Source organism: Pongo pygmaeus, chromosome 2 (assembly GCF_028885625.2).
Source record: "Pongo pygmaeus isolate AG05252 chromosome 2, NHGRI_mPonPyg2-v2.0_pri, whole genome shotgun sequence".
In the NCBI taxonomy this organism is placed as follows: Eukaryota; Metazoa; Chordata; class Mammalia; order Primates; family Hominidae; genus Pongo; species Pongo pygmaeus.
In genome coordinates this window covers 176,933,321-176,954,504 of record NC_085930.1, presented here as the reverse complement: position 1 = coordinate 176,954,504, position 21,184 = coordinate 176,933,321, and the positions used below count along the sequence as shown (strand labels likewise).

At 36.2% G+C, this 21,184-nt stretch overlaps 1 protein-coding gene across 5 annotated transcripts in view; it reads right to left on the bottom strand.

Annotated features, from left to right (window-relative positions):
- The window catches only part of SERPINI1 (serpin family I member 1), an 87,911-nt gene that overhangs the window by 8,670 nt on the left and 58,057 nt on the right, over positions 1-21,184 (bottom strand). For all 5 annotated transcript variants that reach the window (XM_054481479.2, XM_063662395.1, XM_054481478.2 and 2 more), the window contains 2 exons: positions 19,857-20,061; positions 9,571-9,668 (listed from right to left, as the gene is read on the bottom strand). In XM_054481479.2, the coding sequence (XP_054337454.1) occupies positions 9,571-9,668; positions 19,857-20,061 (303 nt within the window). The remainder of the gene's footprint in view (positions 1-9,570; positions 9,669-19,856; positions 20,062-21,184) is intronic.

Here is a 21,184-nt window from a genome sequence, read left to right as displayed (position 1 = left end):
ACATAGCACGCTTTGTCATTTCTGTATCCTTGTTTCCCTAGAACCTCCCTCAACTTTTGTTGTACAGTAAGACACCTAATGTAGTTTAGAAGCTCAGCATCAAGCTCTGTGAGGCTTTTTCTGCTCTCCTCTAATTCCTAAATCACTAAAGTAGATCTGATCACTCTCCTATTGAACCCAGAAACTAATTCTATTGAAGCCTTTCTAATATGTCATATTTGCATTGATGCTTCCCTCTTCCTGGACAGTCTACTTCCTTAAGGCAAGGATTGTGTCATTTTTCTTAGTAACCTTGTCTTCTGGCATATAGTAGGGCCTAAAGCATGAACTAACCCTAGTAGAGGGAGTTTCCTGGTAATGTTCAATTTTCTAGTCTTTAACCCAGTATGCTGTCATAGACAGGATTTCAGTAATTGTTGAATGAAAGTGGTTAACTATTTCATATTATAAGACTTTGGGTATATAAAGTCTTTCAGTGTCATCTGATGTGCACTATGACCACAACTCTGTTCACAATTATGGCTACAAAGTTTATTCTCGTAATAGGCCAGGCATAATGGCTCATGCCTGTAGTCCCAGTACTACGGGAGGCCAATGCAGGCCAATTGCCTGGGGCCGATCGCTTGAGCCCAGGAGTTGGACACCAGCTTGGGCAACATGACAAAACCCCATCTGTACAAAAAATTACAAAAACTAGCTGGGCGTGGTAGTCCCAGCTACTCAGGAGGCTGAGGTGGGAGGATCACCTGAGCCCAAGAAGGTTGAGGTTGCAGTGAGCCAAGATCGCACCACTGCACTCCAGCCTGGACACAGAGTGAGACCCTGTCTCAAAAAAAAAATTCTTTTTGAGTTTATTCTTGTAATAAATAAAACATAAGACAATAATCTAAAGTAGACGTTCCAAGAAAATTGACAACAGCAGCAGAGAGGGAAAAAGTGCAAAGGCCACATACATGCTAAAAGACTTCAAAATCTGATTGAGTAAAAGAGTAAGGAGAATGGGATCCAGCAGACTAGTGCTATTGTATTTATTTCAAAGACAGCAAAACAAAGATTGAATGCAACGTTTGGATTCCCATATCTTGATTAACTACTACATGAGGGATAACAAATGTCTGCACCTGTAAATGAGACCTTAGGACAATCAACCTTCAGAAAAACACCATCCCATTGGATACATAAGTAGAAGAAAATGGACTAATAAGAAGGCTGGGCATGGTGGCTCACACCTGTAATCCCAGCACTTCGGGAGGCTGAGGCGGGCAGATCACTTGAGGTTAGGAGTTCAAGAGCAGCCTGGCCCACATGGTGAAACCCCATCTCTACCAAAAGTACAAGAATTAGCCTGGTGTGGTGGCGTGCACTTGTAATAGCAGCTACTCAGGAGGCTGAGGCCAGAGAATTGCTTGAACCCAGGAGGCAGAGGTTGCAGTGAGCCAAGATTGTGCCACTGCACTCCAGCCTGAGTGACAGAGTGAGTCTCCATCTCACAAAAAAGAAAAAAAAGAAAAAGAAATCACATCACAGGTACCAAGGGGAAAAAAAGAAAATGAAGCCTTTTTTTCTTGAGACAAACTTCAAGCTGTCTCATTAAAATAAAATATAACCAGAAAGTGGTCTAAGGAAGCATGTGTCTGCAGCCACAAAATCTTAGAAGTAGATCAGGTCATGCAGAGAAACAGGCAATGTCATGCAGGAGACAACCAAGACCATCTTTCCTGCTAGGCCATACGCTCTTCAAGGCCTGGACTTTGCCTGTTCTACTTATCTCATCCACAACACCTTGCACACTGCCAGGTACCAGGTATGCACTCAGATATTTGATAAATTCAACCAGAATGCAAAGGGGTATTAAGGAGATTTACACTGATGAGCTTGTCTTGTTGGTTAGAGAAAAGTTAGCTATTCTCTCAATCAATCAAGCAAAGGCAAATAGTTTTTTGTTTTTAAATCTGCTGGCACCAAGCAGCCTTCTCCTTCTGGCCACAGCAGACAGTGCTGCCAAATGACTGGTCCTACTTTCCTCCAGGCAGCATGAGGCCAGGATTTTTACAATGGATGAGATGGGAACAGGGCCAGTAAACCCTAGGTTCCCCCGGAGAAAAACTGGGCAATAATTCAACCTTTTCTGAAAAAAGCAGGGCAAGACTACAAAGGCATTCATTCAGTCACTTAGTAAATATTTATTCAGTACCCACTACATATGAGGTATTGTGCAGGGCACCAAAGGCTCTAAGTATCTGATTAACATCATGCTTGCAGGATGGCCATCATGCAAGTGTAGGCCACTACTGCCTCTGTGGCACTGTTCCTAAATTCAGCCAATTTAAATAGATTTCTGCGTCATCAACGGCATGCTTAAAATAACAAAATGACGAGAGTATTATAACAGAACCCTAGCATACCAAAAGTGTCTCTGTGCTTTAGTTGCCAAAATATTTTTAGCTTCAGCCCCACCCATGAAATTTATAAAAGTTCCTAGAATTTGAGTTATCTTATGATAGGAATAACGTTTCTTTGTTTGCTTTTCTGGATAGATTTGTTACAAAACCAGCAAACATTCATTTATTGGTTCATTCATTCATTCATTCATTCATTCATGTGCTGAGCACCTACTATGAGCCAGATGCACCAGGTATACTATGATGAACTAAATAGTTCCTTCCTAATGAGAGGAAAGCAGACATCAAATAAAAGAACAATAAAAAAGCAAATCAATAAATGACTACAATTTCAGGGTATAGTAAGTATAACTAAGCTAACAAGATAAGGTGATATGTTGGTTACTGACTGGGGCAGCGAAGAGGAGCTAGTTGACACAGTGTATTCAGAAAGGTGGGTCTGAGAGGGCAAATCTTAGCTGAGACTGAAGGAATACAAAGGAGCCAGCCACTGGAAGAAATAAAGGGAGAGTATTTCAGATGAAGGGAAAAGCTAGTGCAGAGGCAGATAGAAACTGGGCATGTTTAAGGACCCAAAGAAGGGGCTGTGTGGCTGCAGTGGGGAGGGCAGGAAGTATGAGAGAAGTCCCCATTCTTGTAGCCAGGTGGGGTACAGTGACATTTACTCACAGCACTCAGCCACTCGGTATCTACCCTGTCCCCCACCACAAATTCTCTTCTGTGTTCTGGGGACAGAAAGATGTCTATGCTTTTGAATAGCTCTGAGCTCAGAGACAAGTATGTAAATGAATAGTCTAGGAGAAAATGAAACATGTCCTAACAGAGGTGTATGCAAAGTGCTACCAGATTCCAGATAAGGAAAAGTAAACCATTTAGGAAGGAAGAGGAATGTCAGGTCAAGCTTCTCTGATGTGTTGACCTTTCAGCTTGCTCTTAAACAATTAGTAAGAGTGAAAAGTCAGAGAAGGCAAGAAGGACATTCCAAGCAGAAGATTCTATTTGTAAAGTGAGAGAAACTTTACATCCCCAGTGGGGATCTCTTGAAGGTCTAGTTGGAGCCTGAGCTACGAGGAGGTTGGGGAGTAGGAGAGGACATAATTTTAAGAGCTTTGACGATGATGCTAGAGAGCCTGGATTTGTCCAGAAGTAATGGGACACAATGCTTTGATTTTAGAAGATAGCTGTGGCAGCTGCTGTGCAGGGTGAATCAGATAAGCAAACAGCTGGGGGCAGGAAGATGAACTTTGTTAGCTGTTGCAATAATCCAGGCAAGAAAGTAGAAGAATTGGAATTATGGCAATGAGAGAAATAGAGCCTTGTAGTTTACAGATGCAAGGAGAAAGAGAACAAACAAGGGCAGGGGGTAAGAGTAGGTCCAGCATAAATCAACAGCACTTGAGTCTGACCTGAATATGGCTTTTGGTGTGTCTTTTTAATTCCTTTATTTTACTGGCTCCTTTATTAAAGCTTGTACTTGATGCTGAAGGATTTAGTACTCTCTTTCTCCTTCCCCTTACACCTTCCAAGAGGATTATCTATTAATCCAAATGCTGACAGTCATCCATTTCCATTACAAAAATAGTCCTTCTCTATAACAGGATCCTCACTGCAAGTAGATGAGCATTTTTAAATAGAGCCTGAGAAGAAAATGATTCTTAGCACTTTCTATAATCCATGTTTATTGTATGAGCCTTTACTGTGTTTTATGTTAATGGAATTTACCAACAAAAGCAATGGACATCAAATAGAAATAAAAAATAAATGTAATAAATATTGAACATCTCATTTTATTCATTTCTTCATTCAGTAGGTGCTAAGCAGAAAGCACAGTGCTGGGCACTATAGGAAATGTGTAAGAATCAATCTTGGAGGGTTTAAATTCTGGCAGGGAATATTAGACACATCAATAACAATAATATGAGATAAAAAGAGATATGTGCCATAAAGAAAGGCACAAGGTATCATGAATTTAAGAAGGAATGATTACTTCTGGTTGGTGTAGTCATGATGCCTTGATGAAATTGGGGATATTAAAGCTGAGGTTCAGTGCAGGAGATTTTTCTTGTGGAAGAGACTTCACAGAAGCAGAGAGCTGGGGACAGGTGAGACACAGAGTGAGTATTTAGTTTGGCTGCGCAGGAGTTGTATATATGGAATCAACCAGAGCGAAGCCTGGTCTCAATGCCCTGCTGAGCAGCGGATGGGGCACAGCCGACTGAAGGCCGGCTTTGAACAGGAACTGGAATGATCTAAGAGTAAGTTTTTAAGGTGATTAATCTTGGCAGTGGCAGATAAAATAGATTGGATTGGAGAGAGATTGGAAACTGTTTAGAAGGCTATTGAAATAGTCTACAACAGCAGTAATGAGTCTCAAATAAGAGTGGATGCCATGGAATAAAAAATGAAAGAGTGGACTTGAGAGGTCTTAGCAAAAGATCTCAAGTCACTCCGTTTTTCCAGAAGCAAGAGAAAGCAAAGCAGGTTTTATTTTTCCCCACTGACAAATCATGTATGCTATTTTTGAAGAAAGATACAATTTTATCACATAATTTAAGAAAGTAACAATATAACGATAGTATTGAATTATTCTCTGAGTGATTTCAAATTTGCTAATTAATTCTATTATTAATGACTTTTTTTTAAAATAAGAAACAAGGTCTCATTATGTTGCCCAGGGTGGTTTTGAACTCCTGGACTGTCCTGTGTAGGCCTCTCAAAGTGCTGGAATTACAGGCATGAGTCACTGCGCCTGGCCTATTAATGGTATTTTTTAAAAGTTTTTTCTAATTTTTAAGTAACAATTTTAACTAAAAAAGCAATACATATACAAGGTAAAATTCCAAACACTACAGAGCAGTATATGAAACGAAAACTCCTCTTTCATCTAAAGCCTCTGTCCCGTGTTCCAGAGGCAACTGCTGTTATCACTTTCTAAGATATTGTTCAAATATTTTATGTCCATTTAAAAGCCTATATACATACATATATTGTTCTCTATTTTTTCATTTCTCTTCTTTTTCTTTTTCTTTTTTTTTTTTTTAGCCATTTCATATGCTTGACTCCTCTGTCTTTTGACCTAATATGTTCCCATTCTGCCTTTTAATTTTTTTTTTTCTTCTCTGTTTCCACATGCTTTCTCCAGTATAGTATTTCTCAGCCTTTTCACTATTGACATTTTTGGCTGGATAATCCTTTGTTGTGGAGGAGCTCTCCTGGGCATTGCAGATGTTAGGAAGAATTCCTGGCCTCTTTGCCCAGATCCAAAATCTGGGCAAAGAAAAAATCTTCTGGAAAGAATTCGGCATTCTAGATGCCAATAAAAACACTGATATTTCATGGAAGGAGATCAAAATAGCAATATTAACAGGGGTCTGGAAGAAGTTGATTCTGACTTTTATAACTGACAGTTTCAAAATTTCATTGAAGGAAGTAACTGTGGATGTGGTAGAAACAGCAAGAGAACTTGAATTAGAAGTGAACCCTGAAAATGTGACTAGATTGCTGCTATCTCATGATCAAATTTAAATGGATGAGGAGTCGCTTCATAGGGATGAACAAAGAAAGTGGTTTCTTGAGATGAGATCTACTCCTGGTGAAGATGCTGTGAACGATGTTGAAATGACAACAAAGGACTTAAACTATTACAGAAACTTAGTTGAAACTTAGTTGATAAAGCAGTGGTAGGGTTTGAAAGGACTGAATCCAGTTTTGAAAGAAGTTGTACTGTGGGTAAAATGCTACCAACAGCATTGCATGATACAGAGAAATTGTTCATGGAAAGAAGAGTACATGGATGCAGCAAACTTCCTTGTTGTCTTATTTTAAGAAATTGCCACAGCTACTCCATCCTGCAGCAACCACCACCCTGGTCTATTAGAAACCATCAATATCAAGGCAAGATTCTCCACCAACAAAAAGCTTATGACTTGCTGATGGCTCAGATGATCATTAGCATTTTTCAGCAATAAAGTATTTTTACATTAAGGTATGTGCCTTACTTTTTCAGACATAATGTCTTTGTACCTTTAATAGACTATGGTATAGTGTAAACATAACTTTTATACGCACTGGGAAACAAAAAATTCATGTGACTCATTTTATTGGAATATTCACTTTAGCGCAGTGGTATGGAGCCAAACCTGTAATATATTGAGGTAAACCTTTATATATCCTAAACACCATGAGATTCTTATTAAAGTAGAAACAAAATGCATGCAAATAATTGTCCTGGGTATTTATGGGGGTTATGAAGAGTTATAGACATTAATCATCAAGGTTATGTTATTTGGAGAGGAAAAAACTAGACATATGAAAATGATACCAACCTTACAAAGCAGAGCATATGGTGCTCAAATAAATGATGAAGAGATAAATGCTATTGAATTTAGAGGAAACAAGGAGGCAAGTTTTATAATTAAAACAATAATTTTTGAATGAATGATTCATAAATTAATGTGTGTGTGCACGCCACGGGGAATGTAAGGATATATTGGTTAGGGTGGATGGCATACTGGAGCTGCTTAGACTCTGGCAAAACTAATAATGTAATAATCAAAGAATTCCCACTGAAAGACTAGGAAGTTTGCTTTAGATCTTTTATCAAGTGATCCTGAAAACCTGAATGGGGTGGTATTTGAGAACGGCAAATCCAGGATTTTTTACTTATGTTTAAGGGGGCAAATAGTCCTTAGACCGTATGTAATGTGGGGCCAAATAAACCTCTTGTCTTCTTCCCCTCATCCTTTTTACCTTTCAGTGAACATTTACTGTGTGTCAACTATATGTCAGTTCTTTACAAGGTACCAGGAATACAACTGTGAGTAGGACACAGAGAAGGATTCAATTCTCATGGAAGTTTTGATCAAACAAACAGATACTTTGCATATAGAATGTATTAATTCTCTGGAAGATTCTAGTGTTATTTCCAATCTCTAAACCCTCTGTATTCATAATAATGCGTATTTATGGTCTATTGTCTCTGTCTCTGTAAAGGCAATTAAATATTACCTTATAAACCTTCCAATGTGTTAGAAATTATAAGCTACACTGACCACAATAATTGATTTGCCACTGCAGTGCTACTCCGTCAGGACTGAGAGGCAGCAGGTATTCTATTTGTTTGAAATAACTTCCTAGATGTTTGGGTGAGACAGTGAGGAATTACTAATCAAACTGAAAATAGAGCCACGTTAGGAAAGTACAATGTAATTATCCAGTTGGAATTTGGCCAGTGTGGTAAGACAGATTTCTCTCAATTCCTAAAGAAGAGAGAATGACAATGTTAAATTATGCTAAACTTCAGCCATGAATATATTTCTGACTCAGGTACAGATACCACATTATTTTTTGAAACTCTACCAGTCCTACATTCTTGATAACCCCACTGAAGAGTTCAGAGCCCTAGGAGCTTGGATATAAGCCATGAAAACATTTACTCAGGGAAAGCTCATTTCTCTTATGTGGACAAGAACATTTATATAGTAGACATTTAGAAAAGCTCTATTAGTGTTTAGGGCTGTAAGCTCTCTGAACGAGGGGTAGAAGTTGTACCAAATACATTAGTATCAACTCATTGCTAGAAGCTGAGTGCTGTTTAGAAAACAACACATCCAATCCTAAATCTGGGAGGACAAAGGATTTTTCATCACAGACACATTGAGAATTTCTCGAAAGCTATTAATATGACCCCCCCAAACTGCTTCTCTCACACACACCTACATGTATATGTGCAGATGCTTTGTGTGCACACATTTATATGCAATTTCAAGGGTTGGAGGGCATCAGCTTCTCTGAATTCAGTCTATGAGCCCTCACACTCCAGGTTTAGAAGCTATAGTTTGGTCAGCTTGATTCTCTATAGGCTGCTGCTTCAGGCTAAGAAAACTAAATTCTCTCCTTTAACACAAGAACTGCTAAGGAATCTATCATCTCAGTGCTATTTGGAAATTTGAGTTAAATAATTTGCATATAAAGAGGCCTTACATGTTGAGTTTCTTTTATCTTAATATATATCTATCTTTATCTCATCAGAAAACAGATTGTATTTTTATTTTCTCTCTTCTAAGGAAATGATAAAAATAATCCTTATATAACTTATTTACTCAGTCTTAAGTTCATTGTTGCCTTTTTTTGATGGCAAATTTCTTGGGGTTAGCTACTTAAAAATACTTCCAAAAGTATTTTACAAATTATAAATGCTTTAACATTGCTAATATTTTGTGATTTTTTTTTATTCTGAAAAAAATAGGGTATTTGAATCAAATAATTCAATTGGATTTTTTTCTTGGGATATTTAAAATAAATTACTAGACACCCCAATGTGCCAGGTATACTTTGAAGTTACTTCTTTAAAACCACTGTTTATTTATTTATTTATTTATTATTACTATTTTTTGGGACAGAGTTTCGCTGTTGCCCAGGCTGGAGTACAATGGCGCAATCTTGGCTCACTGCAACCTCTGCCTCCTGGGTTCAAGCAATTCTCCTGCCTCAGCCTCCCGAGTAGCTAGGATTACAGGCACCCACCACCATGTGTGGCTAATTTTTTGTATTTTTAGTAGAGATGGGGTTTCACTATGTTGGCCAGGTTGGTCTCGAACTCCTGACCTCAGGTGATCCACCCACCTCAGCCTCCCAAAGTACTAGGATTACAGGCATGAGCCACTATGCCCAGCCCACTGTTTATTTATTTTTTTATTAAATAATTAGAACATGTTTATACCATCTCACTGGGTATTCTTTATTCTTTTAAAAAGGATCTTTGGTCTAGCTCTCACAGCAGTCACTCATTTATCCTCCCTTCTTTCTTTCTTACATGATTTACTACAATGGGACATATTGAGATAGTCAATCAACACATTTATTGATTACCTATTCTACAAGGCATTATGTCAGATGGGATGGGGAATCCAAAGATGTTTAAGACAGGTCTTCTGGAGAATATAATCTATTGTCAAAGATACGATATGAAACAGATAATATAAACTTAATGTTAAGACTATATCTATAGTTTTGCTTGTAGAGGTTAAATATATTTCATGCTAGATTCATTTGGCAAGTGGTAACTACATTTTACCCCAGAACTCCATAGTAAATAGAGGATTTAATATCATCATTTAATAAAGCTCTTATGGAATAACATTTTTAAAAATTTGTGTTTATTTCTTACCAGAGAGGCCTGTCAAATTTGCATCTTTGATGAAAATTTCAGTTATTCCAAGAGCCTTCAAAACATCTTTTAAATCAATTTCCTGTTCCACTGTGAACCTGGAGAACACACAGGGAGAAAAATATTTAGTTACAGCATCTTGTTACCTGGAACAAGAACAAAGTGTTAGATATGTGGATATTTAAAGTCTGCTTTATGGAGAGTAAATTGTGCTAAAACTGGCTTTTGACTGCAATTAGCATTTGATTGAACACGGAAAAATAGGTGGCATCAAAGAGACTGACATAACAAAATAGAATTTAAACATATAAGCAGGAAAATATATGATATAGACACAAAACCATAATGTATGGTATAACAAATGAGTTTTGAGATCAAGTATCATTACCATATGATTACTTAGTATCATAGTATTGAGTAAAACTTGTAAATGAGTAGCTTTCAAAATCCTTTGACCTAGTAGTAATATATTTGATTTTTTTTTTAAGCTGGAGATGACTAATCATACATTTACCTCGGTTATTTCATTCTCTTCTTAGTATCCTGGTCAATTTATGTTCCTTTCCCTCTGCCACTATGCAACTCCCACCCACATCAATGCCATGGACAAGGTTAAATTAGACCCAAATTTTATTTTACAATAAATACATTTAGCATTTCAGCTCCCTACAACTCAGAGAAAGCAAAAATAAAATGCACTACATTAAAAAATTTATGGTTATAGTGATCTCTAAAACATAAGCCTGTTCTCATGATATCATCACAAAAAAACAATCAATGGAGAGTGAGTGAAATATTATATCTTAAAAACCATGTGCTTCTACACTGAAGAATTTTTTTTTTTACTTTAAGTTCTGAGATACATGTACAAAACATACAGGTTTGTTACATAGGTATATATGTGTAATGGTGGTTTGCTGTACCTATCAACCCATCATCTAAGTTTTAAGCTCCATATGCATTAGGTATTTGTCCTAATGCTCTCCCTCCCCTTGTCCCCCACCCCCTCAGACAGGCCCCAGTGTGTGATGTTCCCCTCCCTAAGTCTATGTGTTCTCATTGTTCAACTCTCACTTATGAGTGAGAACATCCGGTGCTTGGTTTTCTGCTCCTGTGTTAGTTTGCTGAGGATGATGGTTTCCAGCTTCATCCATGTCCCTGCAAAGGAAATGAACTCATCCTTTTTTATGGCTTCATAGTATTTCATGGCATATATATGCCACATTTTCTTTATCCAGTCTATCATTGATGGACATTTGGGTTGGTTCCAAGTCTTTGCTATTGTAAATAGTGCTTCAATATACCTACATGTGAATGTGTCTTTATAATATAATAATTTGTAATCCTTTGGGTATATACCTAGTAATGGGATTGCTGGGTCAAATGGTATTTCTGGTTTTAGAAAACAGCATGGTACTCCAAAACAGATATATAGACCAATGGAACAGAACAGAGACCTCAGAAATAGCACCACACATCTACAACCATCTGATCTTTGACAAACCTGACAAAAACAAGCAATGGGGAAAGGATTCCCTATTCAATAAATGGTGCTGGGAAAACTGACTAGCCATATGCAGAAAACAGAAACTAGACCCCTTCCTTAACACCTTATAGAAAAATTAACTCAAGATGGTTTAAAGACTTAAATGTAAAACCTAAAACCATAAAAATCCTAGAAGAAAACCTAGGCAATACCATTCAGGACATAGGCATGGGCAAAGACTTCATGACTAAAACATCAAAACCAATTGCAACAAAAGCCTAAATTGACAAATGGGATCTAACTAAACTAAAGAGCTTCTGCACTGCAAAAGAAACTACCATCAGAGTGAACAAGCAACCTACAGAATGGGAGGAATTTTTGCCGTCTATCCATCCAACAAGGTCTAATACCCAGAATCTACATGGAACTTAAACAAATTTACAAGAAAAAACAACCTCATCAAAAAGTGGGCAAAGGATATGAACAGACATTTCTCAAAAGAAGACATTTATGCAGCTAACAAACACGAGAAAAAGCTCATCATCACTGGTCGTTAGAGAAACGAAAACAAAAACCACAATGAGATACCATCTCACGCCAGTCGAAATGGTGATTATTAAAAAGTCAGGAAACAACAGATGCTAGCGAGGCTGTGGAGAAATAGGAACGCTTTTACACTGTTGGTGGAAGTGTAAATTAGTACACTTAAGAGTTTTTTTAAACAAAAGAATCATGGGTCTTTATTTTTGTTTTAATTGACCTTATGAATTATTATATATAAATGTGTATCAATTTTGAAAAAATAAAACATTATTTTAAAACAAAAAGAAAATAAATATAGTGATCGTAAACAGAATATTAACTTAAAAAATAGTTTCCACAGCAAGCCAGATTGGTCTTAATATGGACTCTTCCCCAAACTAATGAATTGTATCACCAAATTTTCTTGTGAAAGACATGGACCAAGCATGCCTGCTTCAAGTAACACATTTTTGTGCATGTGAGACAGGGTTTCACTCTGTCACCCAGGCTAGAGTGCAGCAGTGGCATGATCACACCTCACTGCAGCCTCGAACCCCCAGGCTCAAGCAATTCTCCTGCCTCAGCCTCCCAAGTAGCTAGGACTACAGGTGCACATCACAGCACGTGGCTTTTATTTTTTGTTTTTAATTTGTTTGTATAGATGTGGGTCTCGCTTTATTGCTGAGGCTGATCTTGAAATTCTGGTCTAAAGCCATCTTCCTGCCTCGGCCTCCTGAGTAGCTAGGACTACAGACATAAAACACCACGCCTGAAAAAATACATTTTTAAACAAGCAAAGGCATTTATTTTATTTTAAAAGTGAAAACAACTGGCTAGAACAAAATGCTTCACTTTTTCTAGGATGTTGCCTCCTAATTAATACAGATTATAAATATAAAATTTTAGGCGATAGGTTGTTCTCTTAACAGAGATAAGTCCGTGATAGTCAACAAAAAGTTTCATTAGCATCATTTCTAACGTCTGGTTTTAAGGAAAATGAGAAGGAAATGATGGCAGTTAACAAAAGGAATGATTAGTGGAAAATAGTTTTAGCAGGTTCACAGTTATGGAAAAATATGATTGACAGATGAGTACATGTATATCAAACAAACTAAACCGAGTGCTAAATTTTATCTAAATTTTGCACTTTGACTTAATATTGTTTATTTTGTTTTCTACCAAAAGCAGGTATTGATTGTGAAGTAGAATTGTTCTATGGTATCCAGCTCAAAAAAGGGAATGAGTAAGAAAATACAGAATGTCTCAGACAATACATTCAATGGCTTAAAATGTTTATGTGTGTATGCGTTTGCTTATTGTTACTATTTATTTTTGAACACTTATGTGGAGCTTAGTATATGCCAGAAACTTGCAAGAGTATAAAACAGATATTAACTTAAATATCACCACAACCCTGAAGCAGGTATTTTTGTTATTCTCAGGTAATAGAAAACATTGAGTAGCAGAAAGATGAAATAACCTGTACAACCAAGGTCATACAGTTAATAAGTGGCAGAGCAGGGCTATGGATCCAGGTGGTATTACAGTTGTCCTGCTCCATTTAAAATAAGAAAGAGAAGGAAGATATTAGTAGGGGATTCTTTTTGCTTCTTAAAAGCAGCTTAGTTTGTTTCACACTTTAGTGATGAAACACTAGCTAGTCAGGTGATGATGAGTGACCGATCCAGGCAAATTTCGGCAAGTTTCTTAATTTCTGAGGCTCAGTTTTGGCACAGGAAAATGTCAATAATAATACCTATTTCATAGTATTGTTGGAAAGATTAAATAAGGTTAGATCTTAGGATGGTGCTAGCATGCAGGAGGCATGCAATGAGGAGCAGATACCATTAATACCATTTATTATATTGTAGTTATGTATAACATGTCACATTATTATAGATGTTAGGGTGTTGTATGTTTGCATTCCAGTAGTAATTGGTGTAATTTGATTAAATAGCTATATTAATCCCTGCCACCTTAACTGTAAATCAGCCAAATCTATTGTCTTATTTATTCCAATATTTGCAATATCTAGCATAAGACAAACCACATAGGTTGCAAATGAAATAAAATCTAGGTGTTTGTAAGACCTTGTTCAAAGTTGAAGATAGGGAGTAAATAATCTCCAGTTGTCCATTCCTTGACTTTTTAAAAAATCAAACTATTGAAAAATAGTGATTAGTTATTATTTCTTTCCTCTTAATATAAGCTAATATTAATATAAATAATTGTTATCTCCCATATATTGAGTGCTTACTATGTTTCAGGCACTATGCAAATCCTTTTGTGAATAATATGTTATTTAATGATTTCTGTGATGCTCTCGAACAACCCTATGAGATAAGTGTCATCTCCTGGCTGCAGAAGGCTAAACTGAAGCTTAAAAGAGCTAAGCAACAAGCAACTTTCTCTAATCACACAGATAATATGTGGTAGAATGAGGATATGAATGGAGGTCTTTCTGACAGTAAAGCCCCCACATCACTAATCACTATAATTCCAACAACAACTTTTAAAAATAAAAAAAAACATTAGAAGTAGATTTTACATTTCATAAATTATAAACATTAAAAGCCATGACACTGCTTTTATAAAGCCGAAGGGCATGCCTGTTTTAATAAAGGCATACAATGTAATTTCTGCATTTGCAACTTTCTACCTGAATAAGTTGAAGAGCCGTACGGAGGGTAGAGGTTTGAAGACCTGCAGAACAAGTGTTAGAAAATAACAAATATATCCTAGCTAGGAGACTATAACACATATAAGGATTAAAAACCCAATCATACCCTTTGTAGAAAAATCTAATGAAAAGCACTCATGTTAAAAAACAAAATCAGGGCCGGGTGCGGTGGCCCACGCCTGTAATCCCAGCACTTTGGGAGGCCGAGGCAGGTGGATCACCTGAGGTCAGGAGTTTGAGACCAGCCTGGCCAATATGGCGAGAACCCATCTCTACTAAAAACACAAAAATTAGTTGGACATGGTGGCACATGCCTGTAATCCCAGCTACTTGGGAGGCTGAGGCAGGAGAATGGCTTTTGAACTTGGGAGGTGGAGGTTGCAGTGCTCTTGCAGAGCCAAGATCGTGCCATTGCATTCCAGCCTGGGTGACAGAGTGAGATTCTGTCTAGAAGAAAAACAAAACAAAACAAAACAACAACAAAAAAGCAGATGACTTATGTAGTTTTCTTTACAAACATCAAACTAAAATGCTTTATTAATAGGCAATTATTTCAAAATATCAGGATAGTTTCTGGTTACAAAATAGAGAACCACTTCACATCCTTTGATGTCCAACACTCTGATCACAAATGACAAATCTGAGACTACAAAGCCAGAGTAGACTGATACTACATACAGCAAGGTACATCTGCTTCCAAGTATTAAAGTATTTGATGCTGACTTTAGAAAAATCTTTTTATATCTAAGCTATATCAGTAAAGACTGAAAAGGAAGCATACGCACTGAAGAGGAGAAAATGCAAAAGAATCAAGTTTAAAAAATTCAATTTAGAGAGAAGTATATATAAAGCTACCTATAAGATTAACACAGTGTAAATACCAGGACTTAAAATGTACACTAAACAAATTACAATAATATTAATAATAGGTAATAATTACATAATGCTTACGCTGTAGCAGATTTGATACTTAAGTGCTTTTTGGGTGTTTTACATAAATATTTTATATATGAAACAAACTATTTTTGCTACCATGGATAAATGGAAGGATCTGGCAATGTTATTTAAATCTTAGATATGTACAACTATGTATATAAATCTTGTGGCATTTCATTGGATTTGGTAATGGGTACAGCAATCTTACCTTTTCTTGAATAGATTCTTATATTTTGGATAAAAATACAATTTCAGTTCAGCATCTAATTTCTGTAGAACTTACTGTTAAGGGGGAAAAACTGCTAAAACACAAAAGCAATTTCTTCTTCTACATGACCCTCCCCTGCAAATACCCTCCCCTTTACCTCTTAAAGACAGCATTTTATATATTTTTATTATTTTAATAATAATCTACAAGAAACTTAAATTTACCAGAAAAAAAACCATCAAAAGGTGGGCTAAGGATATGAACAGATACTTCTCAAAAGAAGACATTTATGCAGCCAACAAACATATGAAAAAAGGGCTCATCATCACTGGTCATTAGAGAAATGCAAATCAAAAGCACAATGAGATACACATATAGTGAGCATAGCACCCAATAGTTTTTCGACCCTTGCCCCTTTTCTGTCTTCCCTCCTCTAGTCATCGTCAGTGTCTGTTGTTGCTGTCTTTATGTCCATGAGCACCCAACATTTAGCTCCCACTTATAAGTGAGAAAATGCAGTATTTGGTTCAAGGACAGTGTTTGAAAGCTGTTTGTATAAATTCTAGCAAAATAGAAAGTAAAAGTACCTGTCAAGCAGGACAAGAATGTGGTCAAAATACAGAAATGCAAGTTGCATTTTCAGAGTAATATCTCTCTGTGGATAAAACTATGCACACCATTAAAATTGACACTTGAGTAAACACAGAGTATAGCTACGAAAAACATTTTTACCTTTGCTAAAAATGGGTCACATAAATCATTACCATTATCAAACATTTAGTGGATCCTAATGCTGTAAAATGGAGAAGGTGGAGTTTCACATTGATTATTATAATATATAAGTATTTGAAAAGAGCCATTCTGTTAAAAGGGGAATCCAGAGTTATTTATTTTGCTATTTAGCCTCCCTATCTATGCATTAGCCATGTACAGGGAGAATTTATGGAACTCCTGGAAAAATTGATACATGATAATTACCTGTGCCTAATTTAGTACAGGCATTAATATGAGCAAGACAGCCAAACTATTTCATAATTGAAGAGTATCTCTTAGGAAATGAAAATTTAATTTTCTTCTGCTGCTACATTCAATTTCTCAGCGGGCAGGACCTGGAGGCCACATTTTCTAGCGAATATGGTTGAATTAGAATGTATAATATTTAGTAAGCATTCATTTAGAATTCTGTTAATATACTCCTAAATAACTTTGCATCCTCACAGAATTGGAGCATTTGGAAGCACTGCACTTAATTCATGGATTTAATAAGAGAAGCATTAACACTGTACTGAATTTCTCATTTTATCAAAAGGAATTCTTCATAAAATGCAAGAAAAAATACAAAATTAATTGTGAAAGGTCATTAGATGAGGGTCAACATGGACTATATGTTTTATAAGTTTAGGCCTGATTTACATAGTAATTTAAATTTAACCATTCATGTTCAAAAGTAAATTGTTCTTTGGAATTAAGGTACATTGTTTACATATTTAGTATATAAATGTCAATTATCATACATAAAAAAACTCTTGGTAGGTATTCATTAACTACCTCTCCTTAAGAAAAGACTTATAATGGAATATTTCTACATATATGTATTGTCATGGAAAGTTATGCATGCTAAATATCTTAGCCAAAAAGATTTGGGTTATGATTGTCTTGGCTTTTGTATGTAGACAAGAAAATATGTGGCTATATATAGCCATATACAGAAAATTGAAACTGGATCCCTTCCTTACACCTTATACAAAAGTTAACTCAAGATGGATTAAAGACTTAAATGTAAAACCGAAAACTATAAAAACCCTAGAAGAAAACCTAGGCGATACCATTCAGGACATAGACACAGGCAAAGATTTCATGACAAAAACATCAAAAGCAATTGCAACAAAAGCAAAACTTAACAAATGGGATTTAATTAAATTAAAGAGCTTCTGCACAGCAAAAGAAACTATCATCAGAGTGAACAGAAAACCTACAGAAAGGGAGGAAATTTTTCCAATCTGTCCATCTGACAAAGGTCTAATATCCATAATCTACAAGGAACTTAAACAAATTTACAAGGAGTAAACAATCACATTAAAAGGTAGGCAAATGGCATGAACAACACGTCTCAAACGAAGACATTTATGCAGCCAACAAACATGAAAAACAGCTCAACATCACTGATCATTAGAGAAATTCAAATCAAAACCACAGTGAGATACCATCTCACGCCAGTCAGAATGGCAATTATTAAAAAGTCAAGAAACAACAGATGCTGGCAAGGCTGTGGAGAAAAAGGAACATTTTTACGCTGTTGGTGGAAATGTAAATTAGTTCAACCATTGTGGAAGGCAGTGACTCCTCAAAGATCTAGAACCAGAAATACCATTTGACCCAGCAATCCCATTACTGGGTATATACCCAAAGGAATACAAATCATTCTATTATAAAGATACATGCACACATATGTTCATTGCAGCACTATTCACAGTAGCAAAGACATGGAATCAACCCAAAATGCCATGCCCATCAAGGACAGACCAGATAAAAAAAAATGTTGTACATATACACCATGGAATACTATGCAGCCATAAAAAGGAATGAGATCATGCCCTTTGCAGGGACATGGATGGAGCTGGGAGCTATTATCTTCAGCAAACTGACAAAGGAACAGAAAACCAAACAGTGCATGTTCTCATTTATAAGTGGGAGCTGAACAATTAGAACACATGGACACAAGGAGGGGAACAACACACATTGGGGCCTGTCAGGGGGTTGTGGGGAGGGAGAGCATCAGGATAAATAGCTAACGCATGCAAGGCTTAATACCTATGTGATGAGTTGATATGTGCAGCAAACCACCATGGCACACGTTTACCTATGTAACAAACCTGCACATTCTGCACATATATACCAGAACTTAAAATAAAATATAAAAAATAGAAAATATATGGCTACATATTATTTATAGTTATATATTATGAATATATAACATGACATGCTATATAATAACTTGTGACCTAACACAATATTCCATATTATGAATATATTATAAAACATAATTTTCCAGGCAAAAACTCCATAGTTCTGAATAGATCTCCTTCACTTACATCACAAACTATCAGCTAAGTTTTTAGAAACATTGATATTTACATAAAATGTAATCCTTAAATGATAATTCCTAAAATTAGAATAAATATGAATAGGTTAATCAGTTATTAATAATTCATCTTTAATACTAATAACTTATTTATCACCTTAATGCTCACAGTAGTTAATCATACTTGAACAATTTTCTTAATATAGAATGTGTTTTAACTGTACTTTCACATACATACATACATATATATTTAATCTGTTTTTACTGATATGTCTTGTTTTCTAGACTAAAATTTACATAGTATGCTAATAAACATGTTCTACTTGTTTACTGGCCTAGTTCTCCTACTAGGTTTTAAGGTATTCAAGGATAGAATAAACATTTTCAGTTCAGTTTCATTTTGCAAACACTTACTGTGTTCTTTCCATAAGAAGGAAAACTGGCTCTACCCTAGAACTTACAGAAAGAAAACTAGCCCTACAAAAAGATAATGTTATTATGGGATGGTAACAAGTAATAACAGAAAGGTGTATAAGTGAAGCAAAAATGAGGGTAACTTGCTCCAGGTAGTTCATGGGAGGCTTCAGAGAAGAACTGGTTCTAGAGGTGTACCCTGAAGGCTAAGCAACACTATCTTGGTAAAGAAATATGAGGAGGGCAGTTTAGGCCAATGTAAGAACATAAGTATAGATTCAGAGACATGAAAAGAGCATGATGTATGTGGCATAATCACAAGTACTTGGACAGAACATGCAACAACATGCTTGATGTGATGAGTGGCCAGAAATGGGGTTGAGAAGGGGATGGCATTCAGGACATCAAAGGCATTCTATGCATCTTATTCTTTTAGCCACAGGGAGAATTTTGAGCAGAGTTGCATCTTCCTGCTAATTTATGGTTGCATCTCAGCACCTAGCACAGTGACTTGCTTGCAGTTCTTCTAGCAGTGTCAGAGATTGTTTCCTCTCCAGTCATAATCAATCTTTAGTGTTAATAAAATACTTGTCAATGCAAATGATATTCAGACAAAATAGATAGATAAATTTTCTAAAACAAAGACAAGAACATTGAATTATATCTGAAACTAGGTCTTGATGAATAGCACTGAATGAACCAATAAGTGAGCATGTGTCTACGGGAAGGACCACATGAGTATGAAAGAAATGACTATGAAAGAATACTAAAAAGAAGAAAATTCAAAGAAGAAGGAGAAGGAGAAAGAGAAGTAGAAGAAAGAGAAGGAGAAGAACAAGAATAAGAAAGTGGCACAAGAATTATAATTCGAAAGCAGTTCGAAGAGTTTTTCTGGGTCAGATTTTCATTGATAGCCCATCTTCCATGCTGTGGGATGGGTGACACAGGAACCTCATACCTGGGCAGGTATACTTCTACTTTTTGCTTCTTCACAGAGTTTGCCCATTCTTCAATCAGCTGTGCTTTGACTAATGGCTCCAGTGTAGCAAGAGGAACTTCCTGTCTGGACAGCACCAGCATCATGCTTATTTCATCTCCCTCGTATGGTATTTCTAGGACTTGGTAGATACCACCAGCTTCATTGGAGCCATCACTAAATTCCCCTAAAAAGAAAATAAAGGCCATAAAAGATGCATATCAAAGCTTAAAAAAAGCTGGGGGTGAGAGATGAAAGACTACATATTTGGTACAGTGTACACTGCTCAGGTACTTGTGCAACAAAATCTCACAAATCACCACTAAAGAAGTTTTCCATGTAACCAAAAACACTTGTTCCCCAAAAGTATTGAAATAAAATCTAAAAAAATAAAAATAAATAAAAAGGTTTAAATTTGTTATATATGTTTCTTCCTAAATAGTATATAGAATATAAAGAAATTCAAGCATCTGATAAAAAGCAGGTTTATTTGAAAATAGGCCCTAAAATTCAAATAAGTTCACAGCCCTGTATAATTTATTTTATTTTAGAATCCACGGAATTATTTCACATTTATAATAATATGTATTCAAGACTTGCTTTTTATTTTTAAATGAGACAATTCAATATATCTAAAGTGTAGCATTAGAAACAACAAAAAACACTGGTTAGAAAAATAAAGCCTTGGCTCCAAGCTGACTGTAAAGCACATTGATCAATATTCACCTGATTTTTAAGAAGGGAAAATTTGACCATTTAATACCTGGCACTTTATTATCACAAAAACTACAAGTTTTAAAGCAAAGTTTGCAGAGTCAAAATGAAATCTAAGCATTGTATAATATTTAGCTATTATATTTGTGAATATTGATATCTCCAAATTAGGTAATTAGGTAAATGAGGTAATTGGCTTTGTGCTCTATGAACTTAGCCAAATAAACACACACACACACACACGGCCAAAATGAACTATATATATATACACACAGTATATATAGTTTTATCTACATATAAAACCTGTACGCATATAATTTTAGAGACAGGGTCTTGCTCTGCCACTTAAGCTGGAGTGCAGTGGTGTGATCATAGCTCGCTGCAGCCTCAAACTCCTGGGCTCAAGCGATCTTCCTCCTTCAGCCTCCCGAGTAGCTAGGACTATAGGTATGTACCATTATGCCTAGCTAATTAAAAAAAAATATATATATATTTGTAGAGACAGGGTCTTGCTGTGTTGCCCAAGCTAGTCCGAACTCCTGGCTTCAAGGAATCCTCCTGCCTCTGTCTCTCAAAGTACTGGGATTACAGGCATG